This window comes from Manduca sexta, chromosome 12 (assembly GCF_014839805.1).
Source record: "Manduca sexta isolate Smith_Timp_Sample1 chromosome 12, JHU_Msex_v1.0, whole genome shotgun sequence".
NCBI classification, from domain to species: domain Eukaryota; kingdom Metazoa; phylum Arthropoda; class Insecta; order Lepidoptera; family Sphingidae; genus Manduca; species Manduca sexta.
Genome location: NC_051126.1, coordinates 14579870 through 14599344, shown reverse-complemented (window position 1 = coordinate 14599344; position 19475 = coordinate 14579870). Strand labels below are relative to the sequence as shown.

The 19475-nt window shown below is 37.9% G+C and overlaps 1 protein-coding gene across 1 annotated transcript; it reads left to right on the top strand.

The window, feature by feature from the left end:
• Positions 1-37: 37 nt before the first annotated feature.
• On the top strand, positions 38-12238 carry LOC119189129 (the record flags this gene model as incomplete). Its single annotated transcript, XM_037438019.1, is given in 4 exon segments — positions 38-79; positions 6494-6571; positions 6964-7067; positions 11561-12238. Coding segments are annotated over 4 exon segments (846 nt in total), but the record flags the coding sequence as incomplete, so codon positions are not given.
• Positions 12239-19475: the final 7237 nt, after the last annotated feature.

Sequence of the window (19475 nt, the reverse complement as noted above, 5' to 3'; positions counted from 1 at the left end):
TGAGGAAGCTTATTCAAATTTCTTTCTTTCCAGACCTGACGACAGAAGTGATGCCTACTACTGCTACGAAGATCCTATTGTAAGTATTTTATTTTATCCTGTCATTGAAGTGACTGGATTCATTTTTTATATAAATGAATGAAGAAACGAGCAAACGAATCGCCTAGTGGTAACCATCTCGACGACGTTAATGGAACAGTAGCAATAACACCCGAATTAACGTAGAGGAAGCCGCGTGTAAACACATGTATAAAATCTACTCAATGCCCTCCCACAAGCGAGTGTAATTACATTATTTTTCATAATAAAACCTTACAAACGCCACAGCAAATACACGAGTAAACCCACCTCGATACCAAAGGATATTCTTAGAAACACACAGCGGTGTTTGCGTTCCTTTATCAAATGTCACATTTTATTTCCAACTGAATACACTTCATTTGTAAGCTTTCAAGGAACTTCATATATTTTACTTGTTTGAAAATTATTTTTATTGTTAACTATCGGTGTATAATACAATTAAATATGAAAACTACTACTACGCAGGTGTATATCGTACTATGTACGATATACACCTGCGCTGGTGACTTATCAGATCTATACTAGCCAGAAAGATATGACCGCAGTTTTGTCAGCGGATTTCTGAATTTGTGTATGGTGGGGGTAAAACGTTGTGATCGGAATTATAATAATAATAATATCAGCCCTGTATTATATACTTGCCCACTGCTGAGCACGGGCCTCCTCTACTACTGAGAGGGATTAGGCCTTAGTCCACCACGCTGGCCTAGTGCCACACACCTTCGAAAATCTTATAGAGAACTTCTCAGATGTGGAGGTTTCCTCACGATCTGTTCCTTCACCGTTAAAGCGAACGATAAATTCACAAAGAATACACACATGATTTTTAGAAAAGTCAGAGGTGTGTGCCCTTGGGATTTGAACCCGCGGACATTCGTCTCGCAGTCCGTTCCACACCCAACTAGGCTATCGCCGCTTTTTAAATTATAATGCTCAGTAATTAATATCTCTAATGGCCATAATACAAGATCCTAATCTTTGCACACGGTTTCATAGTTAAAGTAATGCGGTACAACCCATACTCTCATACAAAATATTTCACAATTAACTCGACCTAAAACTTAGACTATAGATAAACAAACCGAATTAAGTCCAAGAGTTTCATAAAACAAAGATCAAATGTAAATTGCAAACTGAGTTAAATCTGCATAGGAGTGAAGTTGGTAATGAAATATACAAGATCAACACTGACCCGAAGCCAGTGAAGTTAGCCGTGCATGCAACGACGGTAATTGATTACAAACCCCGACAAGAGGAATACTATCTTTAACAACTTGGTTAGCCAGTCGTGATTTGTTTAGGTTAACCTTTGAAACGTTTTGGATGTTTAGGCAGATGATGGATATATTATGAGCTACTTTTTAATTCCGAGGGAAATACCTTTTAAACGGTCGGAGCGGCAAAAAATATTGTGTAATTATAAAAATAACCAATATAATAATAAGGCACTCACTTTAGATTCAGGCGGGCTCTCACCTATGACATACTTACCACCGTAGGTATCTCATATGTGGGAGTCCGCGTGGTAGGTACCATAGTGGGTAGGTAGCAGAGTGTAGTTATAGTTGTGTTCCGGTTTGATGTACATTGTAGCCAGTGTAACTACTGGACATAATGAGACTAAACATCTCATGTCTCAGGATGGCGAGCGCAAAGGAATAACAAACAACAATACTTTTAATTCAAGGAGTTCGATGGTGTTTCTACTATTTATGGGCGGTAGTATCGTTTACCATGGGGTCAACGGCAAGCTTTTCTCGTCATTTAAAGCAATAAACAAAGTAAATTTTTGTATAGATACATTTTTATACATTATAATTTATTATGCAAAGCGAACTTTTCAATAAAAACCACAGAAAAAGCCACAAAAAATATAGCAATTTTAATTTCATACACTAGTATGAAAAAACATACGTTACCAACGTCTGTCTCTCTTTCTGGGTTTGTAACATTTATTTATGAGCAAATTCAAAAAATGCTATTATATTTAGGGTAAAGTACTTAAATATTCAGTAAGATTCACGAAAAAGGTCGACTCAGAATAATACGTCTCAAATTTTCTAAGAAGTCAAACTCAGACGCAAACTATCTTTGCTAAAATGATGAGTTATCGTTTTCTAAACTAGGCAAATAAGAATTCAAGAATACCCGTTTGATTTAGAATTCAGATTTTCTGTATTCTGAGCGGATCTTAGTATTTGTAGAATACGCCAAACAACGAACATGTACGATCTAAAGGCTAATAAGATAATTGAGCTATATAGTCTTCTAGATGGTTTAACATTCAGAGGAACAGATCAAGTGCAAATAGTCTGCATGAATGGATCTGCTTATCTGGGGTGGTATCAAACACATTGAACAGTATAATTAGATATAGACCGGGCGTCAGGGCCAAGTTTGTGCTCCAAAAGCTATTACTAATCGATAATAAGTAAGGGTCTTACGTGAAACGTCCGTGTGATAAGAATTAAGATGTCATAGCGTTCTTAGATATTAATACAAAAATAACAAATACTAATATGCGCATTAAAAAGTGTAAATTACAATATGGAAAAAATAATAGCTGCTAGTTAATAGTAGTTTACATTGGTGTTTTGTTAATTAACGGTAGATTGAATTATCATCGCAAAATTTTTGTATGACAATGTTTTCAATGTACACTGGATATAATTTGAACTCTTTGGGTGTTGCCAACGTTCTAAGAGACAGGCGTATTAGGTTCGTTGTAAATGTGGAAGATAACGGTAGCGGTAACCAATAACTCTGTTAATAATAGACAATTTGACATTCGATTTTATCTTATTTGCAATATTCACTGTTCGTTGGAGTCATTAATTAAGAAACAGCAGTGTAATCAATCAAATGCGAGCACGTTTTGATAGATTTATTGATTTAGTAAGCAATTAGGCGGTTTTGTGAGCGACTAGCAACCCGCTATCTTGCATATTTATATAATAATGAGATGAAAGGAGGGCCAAAAAGTCGCGTCGCCTTCCCAATTTGAATTTACCTTGGTTATGTTTGTAAGTATTGTAGTCATCATCATAGTTTCAAAACCTATTTGCCTACCCTATTATATAAATTATTTATAGATTTAGGTTCAATATACCCAAATCCTATCAGTTCTGGTGAATGCAGTATTTATAGTCGTAATTCTTGGTACAAAGTCACTTAGACTTATAAAAATTTACCTCGTGTACCTTCTTACTATTCTTAGAATTCCAAGACGTCAATACGCAAAAAAATACAGTCTCATGATGGGTCTGAAGGATTTCGGTAAATGATCTATTTCAAGCCTTTTCGGTAAAAGCCCATTTTAGAAGCGCTCCAGGAATCTTAATTTGAAATTAAGTATTACACTATTTATTTCGAGCGCAATATTTTTACAATGATTTATGGCGTGGCGACTGCCTAAAATACAAATTGGTTGATCTGTTCATACACGGTGGCGCAGTGTCCGGTCAGTGTCAGGACCGTCGTCTGCCAGGAATGACAAGTTTACTGCATAATAGTGCAAGCATAACCTGTCTCATTTGTTTTAAGTCAATTGTCAAACTAAGAAGGCCTATGAAAAGGTAGAATCCATCTGGGTATCCAAAATCAATTTATCTTATCGTTGTACAGCTTTGAAGAATATTATAACTAATATTATCACTGGGAATATGTGACATAACACTCATAATATGGTGAAGAAGTTTTAGTCACAGCGAAAATGTGTTCTGAAGCGCCATTTTGGCGATATCAATAATCTTATTTCAAGATAACTGAAATAAAAATCTTCAATTGTCTGTGAAGTATAACTTCCTTACGAAGATATATTTTTGCCGTTCTTTCACTGCACGGCCGCGCGCGACGAGACGTTTCGCGAAAGGCTGGATTTGAAACGGTTTAATGTTTTTGTATATAACATTTAAATGGAAGCACGTACTGCCGCAGTGCTACTTGGCACCGACTGCAGACGCCACGCTTATATTTTCTAAGTTTCTTTAAAAGAGTTCCAGTAATACTCTCTTAATTCCTGCACTATACTTGGCGCGCCTGCTTGAAATGTAGTTTTTAAAGTATTCTACTTATAAGCGTAAGCCCCGTCTTTATCACCGCGGAGGTAGAACGATGGGTAATATAAATATGATGTTAGAATTTATATTCAGTTTTCTTCTTTTACTTTTTTTATGGACTTTCACCGTTTGTCTAATAGCTTTAGTTTTAATGTTATGCATTAGTACTAAATTATACTTTTATATGTATAAGACAATAAATAAATGAATACAACTATATAACACATACAGTTCGCCGAGCTGTATATTATTAGGTCAGAATTTTATGTTTGTTCATATTTTTTACATCGCCTCTCGACAGCAGAATAGTTGAAGGCGGTTCTTTATGACTCGTATTTAACAGTGTTAAGTTATTGCCGTTTTATATCCACGCAAGGCGTAAACTCCACTCTGTAAGGCTGAATGATTAACTGGTAGTCTCGTTACATTGTTTCTAAGAGTAGTGTAAGGGCGAGTAGCAATGTTATGTACAAAGAAAAAAACTTATCCAAGAAAGACATAAAGAAGCAATCTTCAAAAAACCTGTGGGTGGCGATAGCTCGACTAAGTCCATAGATTAGCGGACTCGAGATTAGCTAATAGAATTGGAAGAAATTTGAGAAAAGGGGGAAGAGATATATTTAAGTCTCCAAATATATTATTACTGGAATCACTGTAGCTTCAAACATAATTGAAAGAGGAACTGACGGGTTTTTCTTTACTTATGTAGTGGTTCCTCTCTAGTCAGATAGAAAATATATCCATCAGTATAACCTGAAATCGAATTAGGCATAAAAACGGTTCAGTTGTAAATTATGACGATCCACCGAGTATGGTCGGGAAGCTGATTTTACGCGCCATTTGTAACGGAATAAAGTCGCTTCTATATCAGCAATAAAAGAGGGTTAGCCTTTGAACATTCAGAAGCTATATCGTCCAACTGACTGGATTTATTTGTAGGTCTTCATATAAATTTCAGGTATCTACGGATTCTAGGTTACCGAAGTAAATGAATATGTAGTTATTTTATTTAAATCATGCTTCAGCCAATAATTTTCTTTTATATCGGCAGATCGCAGAGAGAAACATTGACGCAAAGAACTTTGTTAAGTTTTAAGCATTCACTTTATTATCAAGGACATATTTCCCTTCTTTAAGCTGTATCTCATCAATTTAATTATCAATTTCAAGGTGGTAATCACATACCAGGTGCTTTATATGTTATTTATCTGTGTTACATTATTACAATGCGTTATAATATGTGAGCACCAGAGTTACAGTTTAACATTCTCTGTAACGCGATGAAAACGTAAATTATTATGATTTCCTCTTGAAAATACGCACTTGGCATTTCCTACCGCAGTTAGACAGGGATATATATATAACAACAGCACCTCACTCACTCATAAGCATGGTAGATATGTGTACAAGACTTGAAATGTCGCTTGTTATTTATATTTCTAAGCACCGCCAACGTTCATTAGCCTGTGAAATGCCAGGATTTGCAAACATGTTTGAGACAAAATAAAAAGACGGCAAAATATATTTTAACACACTTTCATATTAGGGATCAGCCGATACATTCCGTAAAGAGACATTATCCAATTGAGAGATGAGTTCTCTTATCCAGTAAGGTTATATGATTGGATCTTGTCAGTATATGAGCGCTTTGTCTTAACACACCAAAGCTACTCTCAAAATACACTTTATATCAGATGAAACTACAATATAACACATCCGCGGATAACACCTGTGTCATCCGCGGATTTTGTGTATTGCATAATTAAATAACTCGAGAAGTTCTGAGCTGAATTAGTGACTAGTTATTAACGTCATGTTTTAACGAAGTTAACGCGCGCAAAGGAACCTAATGGATTTGGATTTTCGAGAATTCTCAGTTTTCTTGATAGAAATGAAAGATACATTTATAATCGCATTACGCTTAAAAGGAATTATATTTTAAGCTTTAAAGTGGTTTTAATAATTCATACTGATATTTTTATAAAGTTGAAATTTTTATACAGTTTAAGACTTAATTCGTTGGATTTGCGATGTCTGTCCATGAATAGCATTGCTCAGAACATAATTCAAATTATAAATAACGATACAGGTCCTTTCTCATTTCGGTATTTAGCATCTTTTTAGAGGGAGTCGTATACGACCGATCAATCTAGCATTGGACAAAAAGTTTCAGTCTCAGGAAGCGACATGCTTATATTAGGTACAAATTCCAGATTCCAGGCTTATACTGAGCAGAAAAATCCAATATCAGGTCCCAATTAATTAATTTATTCGAACCAAGTAACTCAGATGCTAACAACTACGTTACTGAAGCATTCCTTAAATAATAAAACAGGTGATGTTTCTTGATCCAGATCGATGAGTATGAAGCCGAGCAGGAGCGGCTCCGGGCGGAGGAGGCGGCGCGTCGGCGGCAAGTGCACGCCAAAGTTGTGAGTGCTTGTTTACTTCGTTAGAACTAACCTAACAACTATTTCATTAAGCATTCCTAAGGGTTTTTTTCACTATTTTTCTTGGATGCTACTGGCTCGAGGCCAGAAGCAGTGGTATGAGAGAGGTCTATAGTCAGTAGAGGAACCTTAAAGGTTGTGAACGATAGATGCTTCATTTGGTATCGCCTTCCAAGTCTAATGTCATTGATGGTACATAAACTGTGTTCTGAAGTGCTGGATTTAATGTGGTTTTTAAATATTGTGGCTTTGATCGGATTCTTCAGCGAAGGAAGGGAGACTTTTGTTCCGCTTTAGATTTTTCTTTTGTCATTAATTAAATTACGTTTAATTGGGGGACGTATCAGGTAAAAAAAAATGTTAATTAATTTCAGAGCTCATACTGGAGTCTTCAGTGGCCCTGGGTCAGTAAAAGAAGGATAATATGGAGGGAATCCAACTGTTTCATGGTGCCCAGCAAATATGAGGAAAAGCACAAGTTAGTATTTTAATTATTATGTTTTACATTATTATAACATTATCATCCCTTACTGTTCCTCAACAGAGAGCTGTAGGTACAAGTTATAACTCTTTACCCACTTGTTTTCCTACCTACACATACACCCACATATAGGCAAACATATACGTACGCATATAAACACGTACACACGTCCTTTATCCCCGAAGCGGTGGTCAAAGGCGCAACTAGTGCGATCGGGGCGGAAGTCTATATCGGGCTAAATTCCACACTCCAGGCTGATACTGGTAAGAAACCAATATCGTTTTGCCCGACCCGAGATTCGTACTCGAGACCTCAGAGCGGAATGGCACCACGCACGCAATACGCCATTGTGGCAATTATTTCCTACCTATCTTAAATAATTGTATGTTTCTATCAATATTGAATGTATTTATTACTTAGTAATAATGTTGAGGCTCTTAGTAACTAATGGCAGCCTAATAACCGTAAGATTCTGGGTTAAATTACAGTGCCAGGCAAACAAAATGATTATGAGTTATCGATTTGATAAAGTTCGATATGGTGATAAGCTTGCCCCTATCATATAAATGCGGCAAAATTCACAGGTCTCTACTAGTTGCGTCTCTGCCGATGCCTTTTAGATAAAGATGTGAACTTATAATTATATAACTAATAATAGTAATATAGGCTATTCATTTAAAAAAAATACCATTCATCTAGTTCCTTTGTAGCAAACTCATTTTATGAATGGCAGTTCTAATTTAAAATAGGAAATGAATGATTTGAAATATTTATTGATAAATTACTTTTCAATATTACATTTCTAAGAAAACGGACGGAGGAGCTCTTGAATAGAATGTCTTTTTTTTAAATAGAATGTCTTTTTTTAACAAGAACAATGTTGTAGCGCATTTATTTTAGGTCTGGTCAGGGATGCACCTATCTAGTGGTCATGGCCCGCCCTAGAATAGATGCTACGAGTACGCGACCTCGGCCCCCGAGCTACTGCAGTCACTACCAACTTTCCCTTCCATGAGTGCAGTATCCACTCCTACAGGCCATACTTTCCTTTCCCATAACATCCTCTACCCACAAACCCTATTTCTTCTCCCCGGCTGATGATGGGCAGCAGCGTCATCAGCGTGAGTCCCCTCCTGCGCTCGCCAACCCGCCTGCAAAGCGTGGCGAGTATTGGCAAATACCCCCCAAAGATGGCGACACACAAAATGACCAGGCCCCCAGTCCCCGGCAGCCCTGCTATTCCTGGCTCCGGTAGCGGCCACGGTAACGGCGGGGCAGGGGGTGCGAAGAATCCCCGGGTTGGACCCCGCTACCACCCTCGACGACGACTGGCCCTGGTAACACACAACATTCGCACTTTGAGGACAGACGAGAAGATTGTCGAACTGGAAGAAGAATTGAGTGGGTTTCACTGGGACATTATGGGGTTATCGGAAGTCCGAAGAATCGGGGAGGATACGATAACCCTGAAGTCCGGAAATCTGCTCTTCTACCGGGGGACGACCAACAGTCCCGAGGAGGTGTCGGATTTCTCGTCCACAGGTCTCTCATCAACAACATCGTATCCATCGAAAGTGTGTCGAGCAGGGTAGTGTACCTTATACTCAGAATATCAAAACGATATTCGTTGAAGGTCATACAGGTATACGCGCCGACCTCGACACACCCAGATGAAGAAGTAGAGGAGATGTATGAGGACATAAGTCGGGCCATACATACTTCCAAAACCTACTTCAATGTTGTTATGGGGACTTCAACGCAAAGTTAGGCATGAGAAGCGATGCAGAGTTGAAAGTGGGGAAATTTGGATATGGGCAACGGAACCTCAGGGGTCAGAGGCTGGCCGACTTTCTGGAAAAAGAGGGACTCTTTGCGATGAATTCTTTTTTCCAGAAGCCGCCGCACAGGAAATGGACCTGGCTGAGTCCTGACGGTTCTACGAGAAACGAGATAGATTTCATCTTGTCGACGAATAGACGGATGTTCAGTGATGTCTCTGTGATCAACAGGGTGAAAACCGGCAGTGATCACCGAATGGTTAGAGGCTCATTAAATATCAACGTCCAATTAGAAAGGCGTCGCTTGATAAAGTCTACGCTCCGACCTACTCGCGTCCATGTCCAAAACCCCGAAAGCTTTCAACTTGAGCTGGCAAATCGCTTTGATTGCTTAAAAGAAAACCTTGCAGTCGACGAGCTAAACAGTGGTTTGGTAGAAGCTGTCCATACGGTGGGATCTAAGTATTTTAGACCTCGCCGTAGAGATAGACCACAAAACTCTCGATCCACACTCTTGACCTCATGGCCGAACGTCGATCAATGGCGCTGCAGTCTTCCGATGACGCCGAAGCATATCGGCGGCTCAATAGACGGATCTGGAAGTCCTTGCGACACGATGTCCGTGCTCACAATACTGTGAGCATTAAAGAGACAATTGAGCGGAACGGAGGCTCCAAAGTGTTTGCAAGAGACTTGTCTATTGGGCAAAGCCAGTTGTCTAGGCTGAAGACGGACGGCGGCCGCATGGTATCGACGAGGGCAGAGGTATTAAGGGAGATCGAGAGGTTCTACGGACAGCTTTACACCTCGGTTGCCAAACCGACTGCTAGCTCGGCTGAAGACCCGAGAGCCGAGTTGATCCGATACTTTAGCGATGATATCCCGGACATCAGCCTGTGTGAGATTGAGATGGCCCTGAAGCAACTTAAGAACAACAAGGCGCCGGGTGAGGACGGAATCACTTCAGAGCTTCTGAAAGCGGGCGGAACGCCAATACTGAAAGTCCTTCAGACGCTCTTCAATTCCGTTCTCCTCGAGGGTTCAACGCCAGAGGCATGGAGCAGGAGCGTGGTGGTACTGTTCTTCAAAAAAGGTGATAACACTTTGCTGAAGAATTACAGGCCCATCTCGCTCCTGAGCCATATCTATAAGTTGTTTTCGAGGGTCATCACAAATCGTCTCGAACACAGGTTTGATGACTTCCAGCCACCCGAACAAGCCGGTTTCCGAAAAGGCTTTAGTACTATAGACCACATTCATACGCTTCGGCAAGTCATACAAAAAACCGAGGAATATAACTTGCCGCTTTGCTTAGCGTTTGTGGACTATGAGAAAGCCTTTGATTCGATCGAGACCTGGGCTGTGCTACAGTCTCTCCAGCGGTGCCACATTGACTATCGGTACATCGAAGTGTTGAGATGTATATACAATAACGCCACCATGTCGGTCCGAGTACAAGATCAGAGCACGAAGGCTATTCCACTACAGAGAGGCGTGAGACAGGGAGATGTTATATCTCCGAAACTGTTCACTGCCGCGCTGGAAAACGCCTTCAAACTCTTTCAGTGGAAAGGATTCGGCATCAACATCAACGGCGAGTATATCACTCACCTTCGATTTGCCGACGATATTGTAGTCTTGGCAGAATCGCTGGAAGACCTTAGCACTATGCTTGAAGACCTTAATCAAGTCTCCCAACAGGTGGGTCTTAAAATGAACATGGACAAAACGAAGATCATGTCGAATGTCCATGTTGTGCCCACCCCCATCGAAGTTGGGGCTCGACTCTCGAAGTTGTAGACGAATATGTCTATTTAGGACAAGTGGTCCGGCTAGGCAGGTCCAACTTCGAGAGAGAGGTCAATCGTCGAATCCAACTCGGTTGGGCAGCGTTCGGGAAACTTCGCAACGTCTTCTCATCCAAAATACCTCAGTGCCTTAAATCGAAAGTCTTCGATAGTTGTGTGTTACCAGTAATAACATACGGCACCGAGACGTGGCCTCTCACTGTGGGCCTCATTAGGAGGCTCAAGGTCACTCAACGAGCTATGGAGAGGGCTATGCTCGGTATTTCCCTACGAGATCGAATCAGAAATGAGGAGATCCGTAGGAGAACAAAGGTTACCGACATAGCCCATAGGATTAGCAAGTTGAAGTGGCAGTGGGCCGGACACATAGCTCGAAGAACCGATGACCGTTGGGGTCGAAAGGTTCTAGAGTGGAGGCCACGTACAGGCAAACGAAAGGTCGGACGCCCGCCTACAAGGTGGACGGACGACCTGGCTAGGGTCGCAGGAAGTCGCTGGATGCAGGCCGCTTCCAACAGGTCGACGTGGAGATCCTTGGGGGAGGCCTATGTTCAGCAGTGGACTTCCTGTGGCTGATATGATGATGATGATGATTTATTTTAGACGTTTCTTTTACTTGTATTTGGTTGTACTGATAATGATATTATTAGCTCTGCTCAGTATGTACCCCAATGTCTATTTCTTCCGCCAAGCACTATGCAGTCACTGTTGTGTTCCGGTTTTAAGGGCATTGTAGCCAGTGTAACTACTGGACATAATAAGACTTAATAGCTCATGTCTGAGGATGGCGAGCGCAGTGGAATACCAAAAAATACTTTGTATTCAAGATGTTGGATGGTGTTTCTACAAAATAAAATTATTAAAACTTACATGACTTAATAATGACTTCGTTATTATATTTCAGGGACAAATTCTTATCCCGCGAAGCAACAAGAAGAGAAGACGACATCGTACTAGATCGCGTGAAGAAACCCTCAGACCGAGCTACGCCTCCGAAATTTGTCAGAAGTAAATCGTATGAGTGCACAATTGAGGATAATGCACTTGAAGAAATGGATGACGAATCTAAAATAAATGGTCAAGAAAATGGAAACGAAGAGAAATCATTGCAAAACGGTGAAGTTAATGACATCGATGATAGCGATATTGAAGAAAACTCTGTGATAGAGAATTATGAAGTAGACCACATTGACAATGAAGTTGACGATAATAATAATGTTGTGGAAACAAAAGAGAAAGATCCTACTGATTCCGAAGTAAATATAGAAGAAATTAACGAAGAAGAAGAAAACGTGGAACAAGACGCAGAAAATAAAACAGAAATACAAAATGTTGAAAATATTGAAGAATCAAATGATATTAAAGAAAATGGCGATATTGTCAATGTACATGGAAATGACGAGATTTTAGAAGAAATCCTGAAAGCGGATAATGATGTAACGATTTCTGAAGAAGATTCTATAATTGATAACGTGTTGAATGAAAATGGACATGAAGCCAATTCTGAAACTACGAACGAGAGATAAATAATATTATATTATATTTAAATATTTGACTGATTTAAACGATAAACTAATGTAAAGTAAAATAAATGAGAAAATATTATTTTTATTGTATCTTTTTAGTCACGACAAAAATGTGACATTTCTATGCAATAAATATTATACATAGTTGCACTAATAACAAGTCTTAACAATTTACAATAATGATTCTCCAATGACCAAAAATCATACCAACCACCACACAAACACAATTCACGCATTTATCCCCGAAGGTGTATACAGACGTGCAACCAGGGCATCCAATGCCGATATATAATTGACCGTATTTTTTTTATATGCAACACATATTATGCATAAATTTTATTTTTTAATTTCCATTAAAGAAAAAAATATTAATCTCTTCTCAGTTTGACCACAGACTAACCATAAAAGAGTGTACATGTGTGTCAAACATATGGAAGTAGTAATTTATATTACACAAAATTATTAACTTCTTGATCTCCTCTATACAAACTTTAACTACCCCAAATTCCGTACTGCTCCATGCGCGTAATTTTCGTAAAAAGGACTACAAAGTTATTGCTTCACATATTAATACTGTCTTTGTATACAAATAACAATTTTAAATTTCTTATAAACTAAGAGTATTTACAAACATTAATTATTTTTAAAATTGAGTATTGGACATTCGGAGCCCGGTACATGTTGTCTCCAGCTGTCTTTATGAGTTAGATCGGACTATTTAATAATTCCTAAGTGGTACTTCGATTTGGCATACAGAAAGTATCTCTTCAGAACAACCTATAGCAGGTCCAGTCAAGTAGAATACATGTTCTTTCTATCCCCATATACATTGCCATCAAACCAATGGCGATGGAATAATGAACGCATATACATAAAGCAATGTACGTTCTACATCCTGAGTACTGTTTGAAGGTCGAAAACAATCCGCGCCCGTAACTGAGATCCCAGCTCCGAATAAATAGACAGTTTCTAACTTCATTGTTAGGATTGCGATCCCTTCCAAATTTTACCCGAATAATAGAATTCTGTGAATCGCAAATGGGGTTTCCTCATTTTATTATTTATCTGCACCTGCCAGTGTACCTGATAAATCATGTCTAGCTTCTACCTGTTCATAAATTTGACTCAATATACTTTATATTTTCAGACAATGTATTTGTTTATTCGAAAGCTATTTATTATATATAAGTATTAAATTGAAAGAAGTTATCTATATTTTGGGTAAATTTTAGATTTGGTAATTTGGATCTGAGTACACTACGATAGCTTAGTATGAGTTGGCGGGAGTATTCGAAATCCATTCTGAGCATTGTTACGTATGTATTCCTTATGATATATTTCTTCACTTTCAAAGCGAGTGATAATGATAATTGTTAAAGAATATTCTAGAAAGCACAGGGCTGATATACGCCACACAAGTTATAATTATAAGTGGTGTTATTCCAACATACTTCAGTTTCCCAACAAAGTATGTACATTAATGTCGGAGACACTATTTGCTCATATTATAATGGAATCAACATGCCTCGCGCCCTGATTACCAGAGTAATGAACGAGTTCGTGCAGTTATTTACTTGTCTTGTTAAAATAATATACGTGTCAGGTTGGGATACATCAACGTCTAATGACATTAATTAATGTATTAGTAGATGTATCGATATATATGTACTACGTACTAGATTTGGTGTTCCGAACATTCACCGTGTTCAACTGAATTGAAGGTGTATGGTTTATCGCGATGATCTGCCAAAAAAGTCTATATTAGGAATTCGAAACTTAATTTAACTTAGTATTTTATACGTAGCTAGCTGTGCCCACGGCTTCTCCTGCGTGGAAATCATTGTGTCATAAAGTTTTTCCCGCGTGAATCCCGACCCACGAGATTTGTTAAAATCACAGTAATCGTTATATTTCAGCCAATTTACATTAAACCGTAATTTACTATATAACTGAACTTTCCTCAAGAATTGCATTATATTTTAGTAAAAACCGTACAAAAATCCGTTTAGTCGATATTGAGAAAATCGATCACATACAGACAGACAGCTTTTTGACGTTTGTTTTATAATATGTATAGATGGGATAGAGAGCATTGAAACTAACTATAACGTGCCGCCAGCATCCGAGAGATATGAAATTGAAATAATAAGTTATTAACCTAATGTAGAGTTTAAAAACCTCTATGGACTCTCGCTGTTTATTTCGAGGCACACAAAGATAAATTCTTTTCTTTTTTATTGTACAAAACATCGCTTTATTCATTCTCTCTTAATTATCTGTTCATTATGGAACAGTGCTCTTTTAAACGTCAACATTTCAACTTGAAAAGTAATATTTGACATATTTTCGCATAAAAATACATCGAATTTCGTTTTAAAACAGTTTTATGAATAAATGCTGTATTGTTTGAATGTTAGGACTTTGAAAATTTCCTTTCAACGCGTACCTTCTGCGTCATGACAAGTTACCCAAAGGCTAGTCTACATAAAGGCACGAACAGCTTTGAAGCGTGAACGGGCCGGTGCATCTAAGGTACCACTATCTCTATCAAGATTTTGCTGAGAGTAATGTTAGGTTTTTTGGCCTGTTAGAACACTTAACACAAAAATTGTCGCTAGCTTAGTGACTGCCTCGGTGGACTGGTCGCGGTATAACTACCGGCTATCCTGAAGTCTTGGGTTCGAATCCCGGGATCGGTAAAGTGATGTTGGATTTTTCTACACAGTATCAGCCTGGAGACTAGAACTTATCTCTGAAATGGTGATAGACTTGCCCCTACCACATCATGGGAGTGAACACATAAGGCTAAAATCAGGTGCCCTGGTTGCACCTCTGCTTACCTCGTGGAAAAAGCCGTGATTTGTGTTTGTTTTGTGTTAACGTAAACAGCAAAATACCGTGAAAATTATCCAAAACGATCACGACGCGAAAATGTAATTTCCATGGTAATACATCAAACGTAATGTAATACAGCGCTGTGTTGTCTCGCTTACGAATAACCGCCCGTAAGAATGATGAATTACTCTGTACATGTGTTGGAGGATATAGCTACATACTGTCTGTAGCATGAATAGTAATACTAACTATTACCTACCAGCTGTTATATCAGTTATTCCTTAATAAGAGACTGTCTTTGTTTTAACTTCACGTCAAAGTGACCTCCTACATCTAAGCGTAAGTAGAGTAGGTTCCAAAGAGAACGTCGACTGACGAGAGATGATTGCCTCTCACCAGTCTACACAAATGTTGGTCTGACTTCAATAAAAAGTTAAAATAATCCAAAACTTCGATGACAGAGCTCTGTATGGATTGGCTAATGTTTTAAGATCCGAGGATGATTACGCTACATTGGTAGCAGTATCAACCAACTTTGAAAAAAAGGCAGTAATAATCCGAAGAAAGTGAAACCTACCAACCTCAAATTTACTGAAACTTTTTCTACCTCCATCCAGTTAACCGTTAATTTGATATCTGTCTCCACCATCGTACATAGCAATAGAGTTGAAAATAAAACGTATTTCCTGCTTTTATTTGACATAGTACCCCTTGCCCAATCCTCATAACTCATATAACCATGGTCGTAAAAAACGTCAATACACGTTCTTTAAACAGCAGAGCACTAAGGGCAAACACATCGATGCGGACAAACAACGACGACCTAGACACGTTCGATCTCAATATTTGCCCGGAATGGAATTAGGGATGGGACATTCGAGGACGAGGTCCCTTGTTTTGTAACTAACTCACCGAGGTTTTTAAGATCACAAAATTGCCATTCATAAATTCATTGTTGGTTTTGTTTCGTAACTTACGCAATCCTGCAGTAAGTATTGGTAAAATTTTATGAATATTTATGGATGTTTCTTACGGATAAGGGCACACGGCGGAGTGAGTTCAGATCAACGAATGCTACATTTTATTCCGCATATAAAGTGGGACATTAATTCCAGTAAAGATTCGCGTGAATCTGCGACCAAAAGCTAATTTAAAATTGAAATCACTTTCGAAAGTGTTTAGCAAATAAAAAGGCACCAATTTCCCATCACTGAGTATTTTTTTTCTGAGAGAATCCCCTCTCTATTCGAGGGATACAGTACGTCATCAGAGGTAATGAGGGCTATTCGCTCGCAACGGACAGGTCGCATATAACTGAGACGATATCAATACGATATGTACTGTGTGCTTAGTCTTATTTGTCCACGGAATTAGATTCTATTATATTGTGATTGTTTTTCTTTGAATGCTAATAATCTAGTAATGATGCGAGCAACACTTGTATTTTATGAAATTATTGAACAGTGCAAAAACTGATTTTTAATAATGATTTATGTTGTATAAAAATCCTAGTACTTCGAAACCTACTGAATCCATTGATAATAATAAATAAACAGTTCTAGAAACTTTCATTACAAACTAGGCAAGGCCCGCTTGAAATGCTTTTACCAGAATAAAAGTAATCAGAATAAATGAAATATAGCATGTGTTATTTGAGGATTTGTTTTGATGTTAAAAGAATTTTGAGAATTGATTAATTAATATAGACCTTCTTAGTATCGTAGTTTTATGTACGTGCGCGGTGTGGCGCCGCTCTGAGGCCCCGATTTAGAGCAACAGAGGCCGAAACAGCTGTTTTTAGAATTTTTATCTATCAGAATAATCATGTACATATATCACGCAAAAACTACTGCAAAACATTGAATGCAGTTTTCACCAATGAATTGCTAATGTAACTGAAAATGTAGGTATCATTTTACAGTGGGAAAATATAAAGCAGGGTTGTTATCCAGGAAAGCTTTTCTTTTTTGCAAGCCAAAGCTAGTTATACATAGAAATATTTTTACCCCTGTATCGAAATAGATATAGCACGCACTATTAACATTTTAACTCTTCTACGGTCGATTTGCGCTACAGCATCATTGGATGTGGTGAAGCTGGGCGGGCGGACAATCGTCTTCAGCCACAAACCAATTTGTATACATAATTTTGCGGCTTCTATTGTCTGTGGGCCGGTGAAACACTATTTGCTTGAATTTGGATACATTTGTTTGATGTTAAATGAATTTTAAATGCATATGATTGTAATATGGATTGAATATTGTTACAAGAGAAAGAAGACAGATCAGTTAAACAGTCCGACGACAATAACTACAAAAGAAAATAAAAACCAAAGAATTACAAACCAAAGAAAATAACCAAAGAATTACAGCTTTTCAAATAAGCCTTTTATTTACATATTTTGCCCGTTATGTAAAGAATAAAACAGGTAATATTAAATAGTGCGTCGACATTTATTAATATTTCAGTTTTCCGTTCCCTAAATAAGGACCAGAATTATCATTCCTCGCTTAGTGAGACTAAACCTAAAAATAATGACAATAAAGTCCAAATACAATATACCACAAGTAGCTTAATTACGGTCGGCAATGTACAATACAAACAATAATTCAATAATACCTGAACATCACAAGGCTTCAGCAATTCTCATATCTTTGTGCAAAGCAAATGAGGTAGTGCTGGAATAGCCGGCAGTCGGACGGACGCAACGCTGCGGACCGGAAATGAACGGGCAGGTCGGGATCGTTTCCGACCCTCCTTCTGATCTCTCGGAACTTGGAGTTAAGGATTTGTATTTCGTTTTAGTCTGCACCATTGTATAATTCAAGATCTCGTTGTAGATTACAACCAGTTGGAGCTGTAAAGACATGCTTAGTAACCCGAGGGTGCCTATGAGTTAGTTGCTACTGGTAAAACAATGTATCTGTGGGACAGATTACATAGTGTCATGTATATCAGTGGCGATGGGTGAACTTTTTGATAAGGGAACCCGATGAAAATATGCCTTAGTTAAAATATCGCGGGCAATTTAATAGAAAACGAAGACGAATATAAATAAACGTAAAAGGGAAGCCGGTAGGAATCGGGTTGTATGGACTTTTCACCACTGATGTATACACATGATTTTGATTTAGAGCGTTTCACATCTTCTGAGTAAATGCTACTACACTTAAGTTATAAGCCGACCAAATATAAAAGTCAAATTATCTATGCACCCTAATAAATAGTAATAAAATGAGTATCTGCATTAGCTGTTTAATACAGCCGTCATAAAAATATTTGAAACTGAAATAGGCCCTTAAGTAGTTGCTCAAATTTAATATTGTTCAATATTAAACATAAATTCATATCGTCTCCTTAATTTGTTCTTTGTTCGTTGTTAGCCTAAATAAATTAATCTCTCTTGTTCTTCAAATAAATTGAATAACGCGAATTAAACTGCTCATTAAAAAGGACTTATCAAAAGAAATTAATAATTATGAACTGAAGCTATAAAAAATGTATTTTGCAAATTATTTCAAAACGAAAGTAGAGACTTATCTTTCGTATAAGTATAACTATAATTACTAGGCTTTTTTCCAAGCTCCGCCCGCGTTATGTATTTTCTCAGTAAAAAAAAATATGTTAATTCCTCGATACCGGCTTAACCTCGAGGTCATACATAGTTCTGGTTTCTCTCACTGTCTAGAGAACCAGGACATGAGATAAGATTATCGGAACAATGGTGACTGTACCACCACTCTCCCCTAGGGTTGGCAAGGTGTAATCTAAATGGACTGGCACAAATTTATCTCCAAATTACATATCTAATAAAAATGACACCCCGACACGGCCTTAATACTTTTTTATGTAAGTGATATCAAATAAGTGAAACGAAACGAGTGACTGTCAAAAATAGTTTGCGCCATTTCGTTTGTTATTTGACGCGAAAGAGTTTCCCTTTGATACGTGAATAAAATAGCATCTCACTTTACTTGTCTGCGTTAGAGAGGCAATTTAGAATTTTTACTTATTAAGAATTTATTATGCATTCAATTTAATATGAAACAGATCTTAATACAACTCAATGAAAAATAGAAGAACGTGTAATTTGTTTCTATTGCAATTTTAGTGTAGATACTTATTTCAAACTGGTCTTGAACTTATTATAATAAAAATAAAATAATACTTAATCTGCTGTATATTTTATTTATATCCGATTGAAAACTTATTAAAAAAACAGTCTATGGTCCTACGTGCTGTACTTTAGGACCAAACAGCAACTAAGCTTCAATTAGCCGAAGCAAATTCTTCGCTTCGCACGTACGCTTCTTGTGGCCATCAAAAGCGGCCCGTCAACATAATAGTGACGCAATCCTTGCTTGCATAAATAGACGAGAGTCGCCTTAAGAAAGTTGCTGCAAGAAAATTACTCCGTCTCTTTAAGGCGTTACAAATGCAGGTCGGTATAAATCTAGC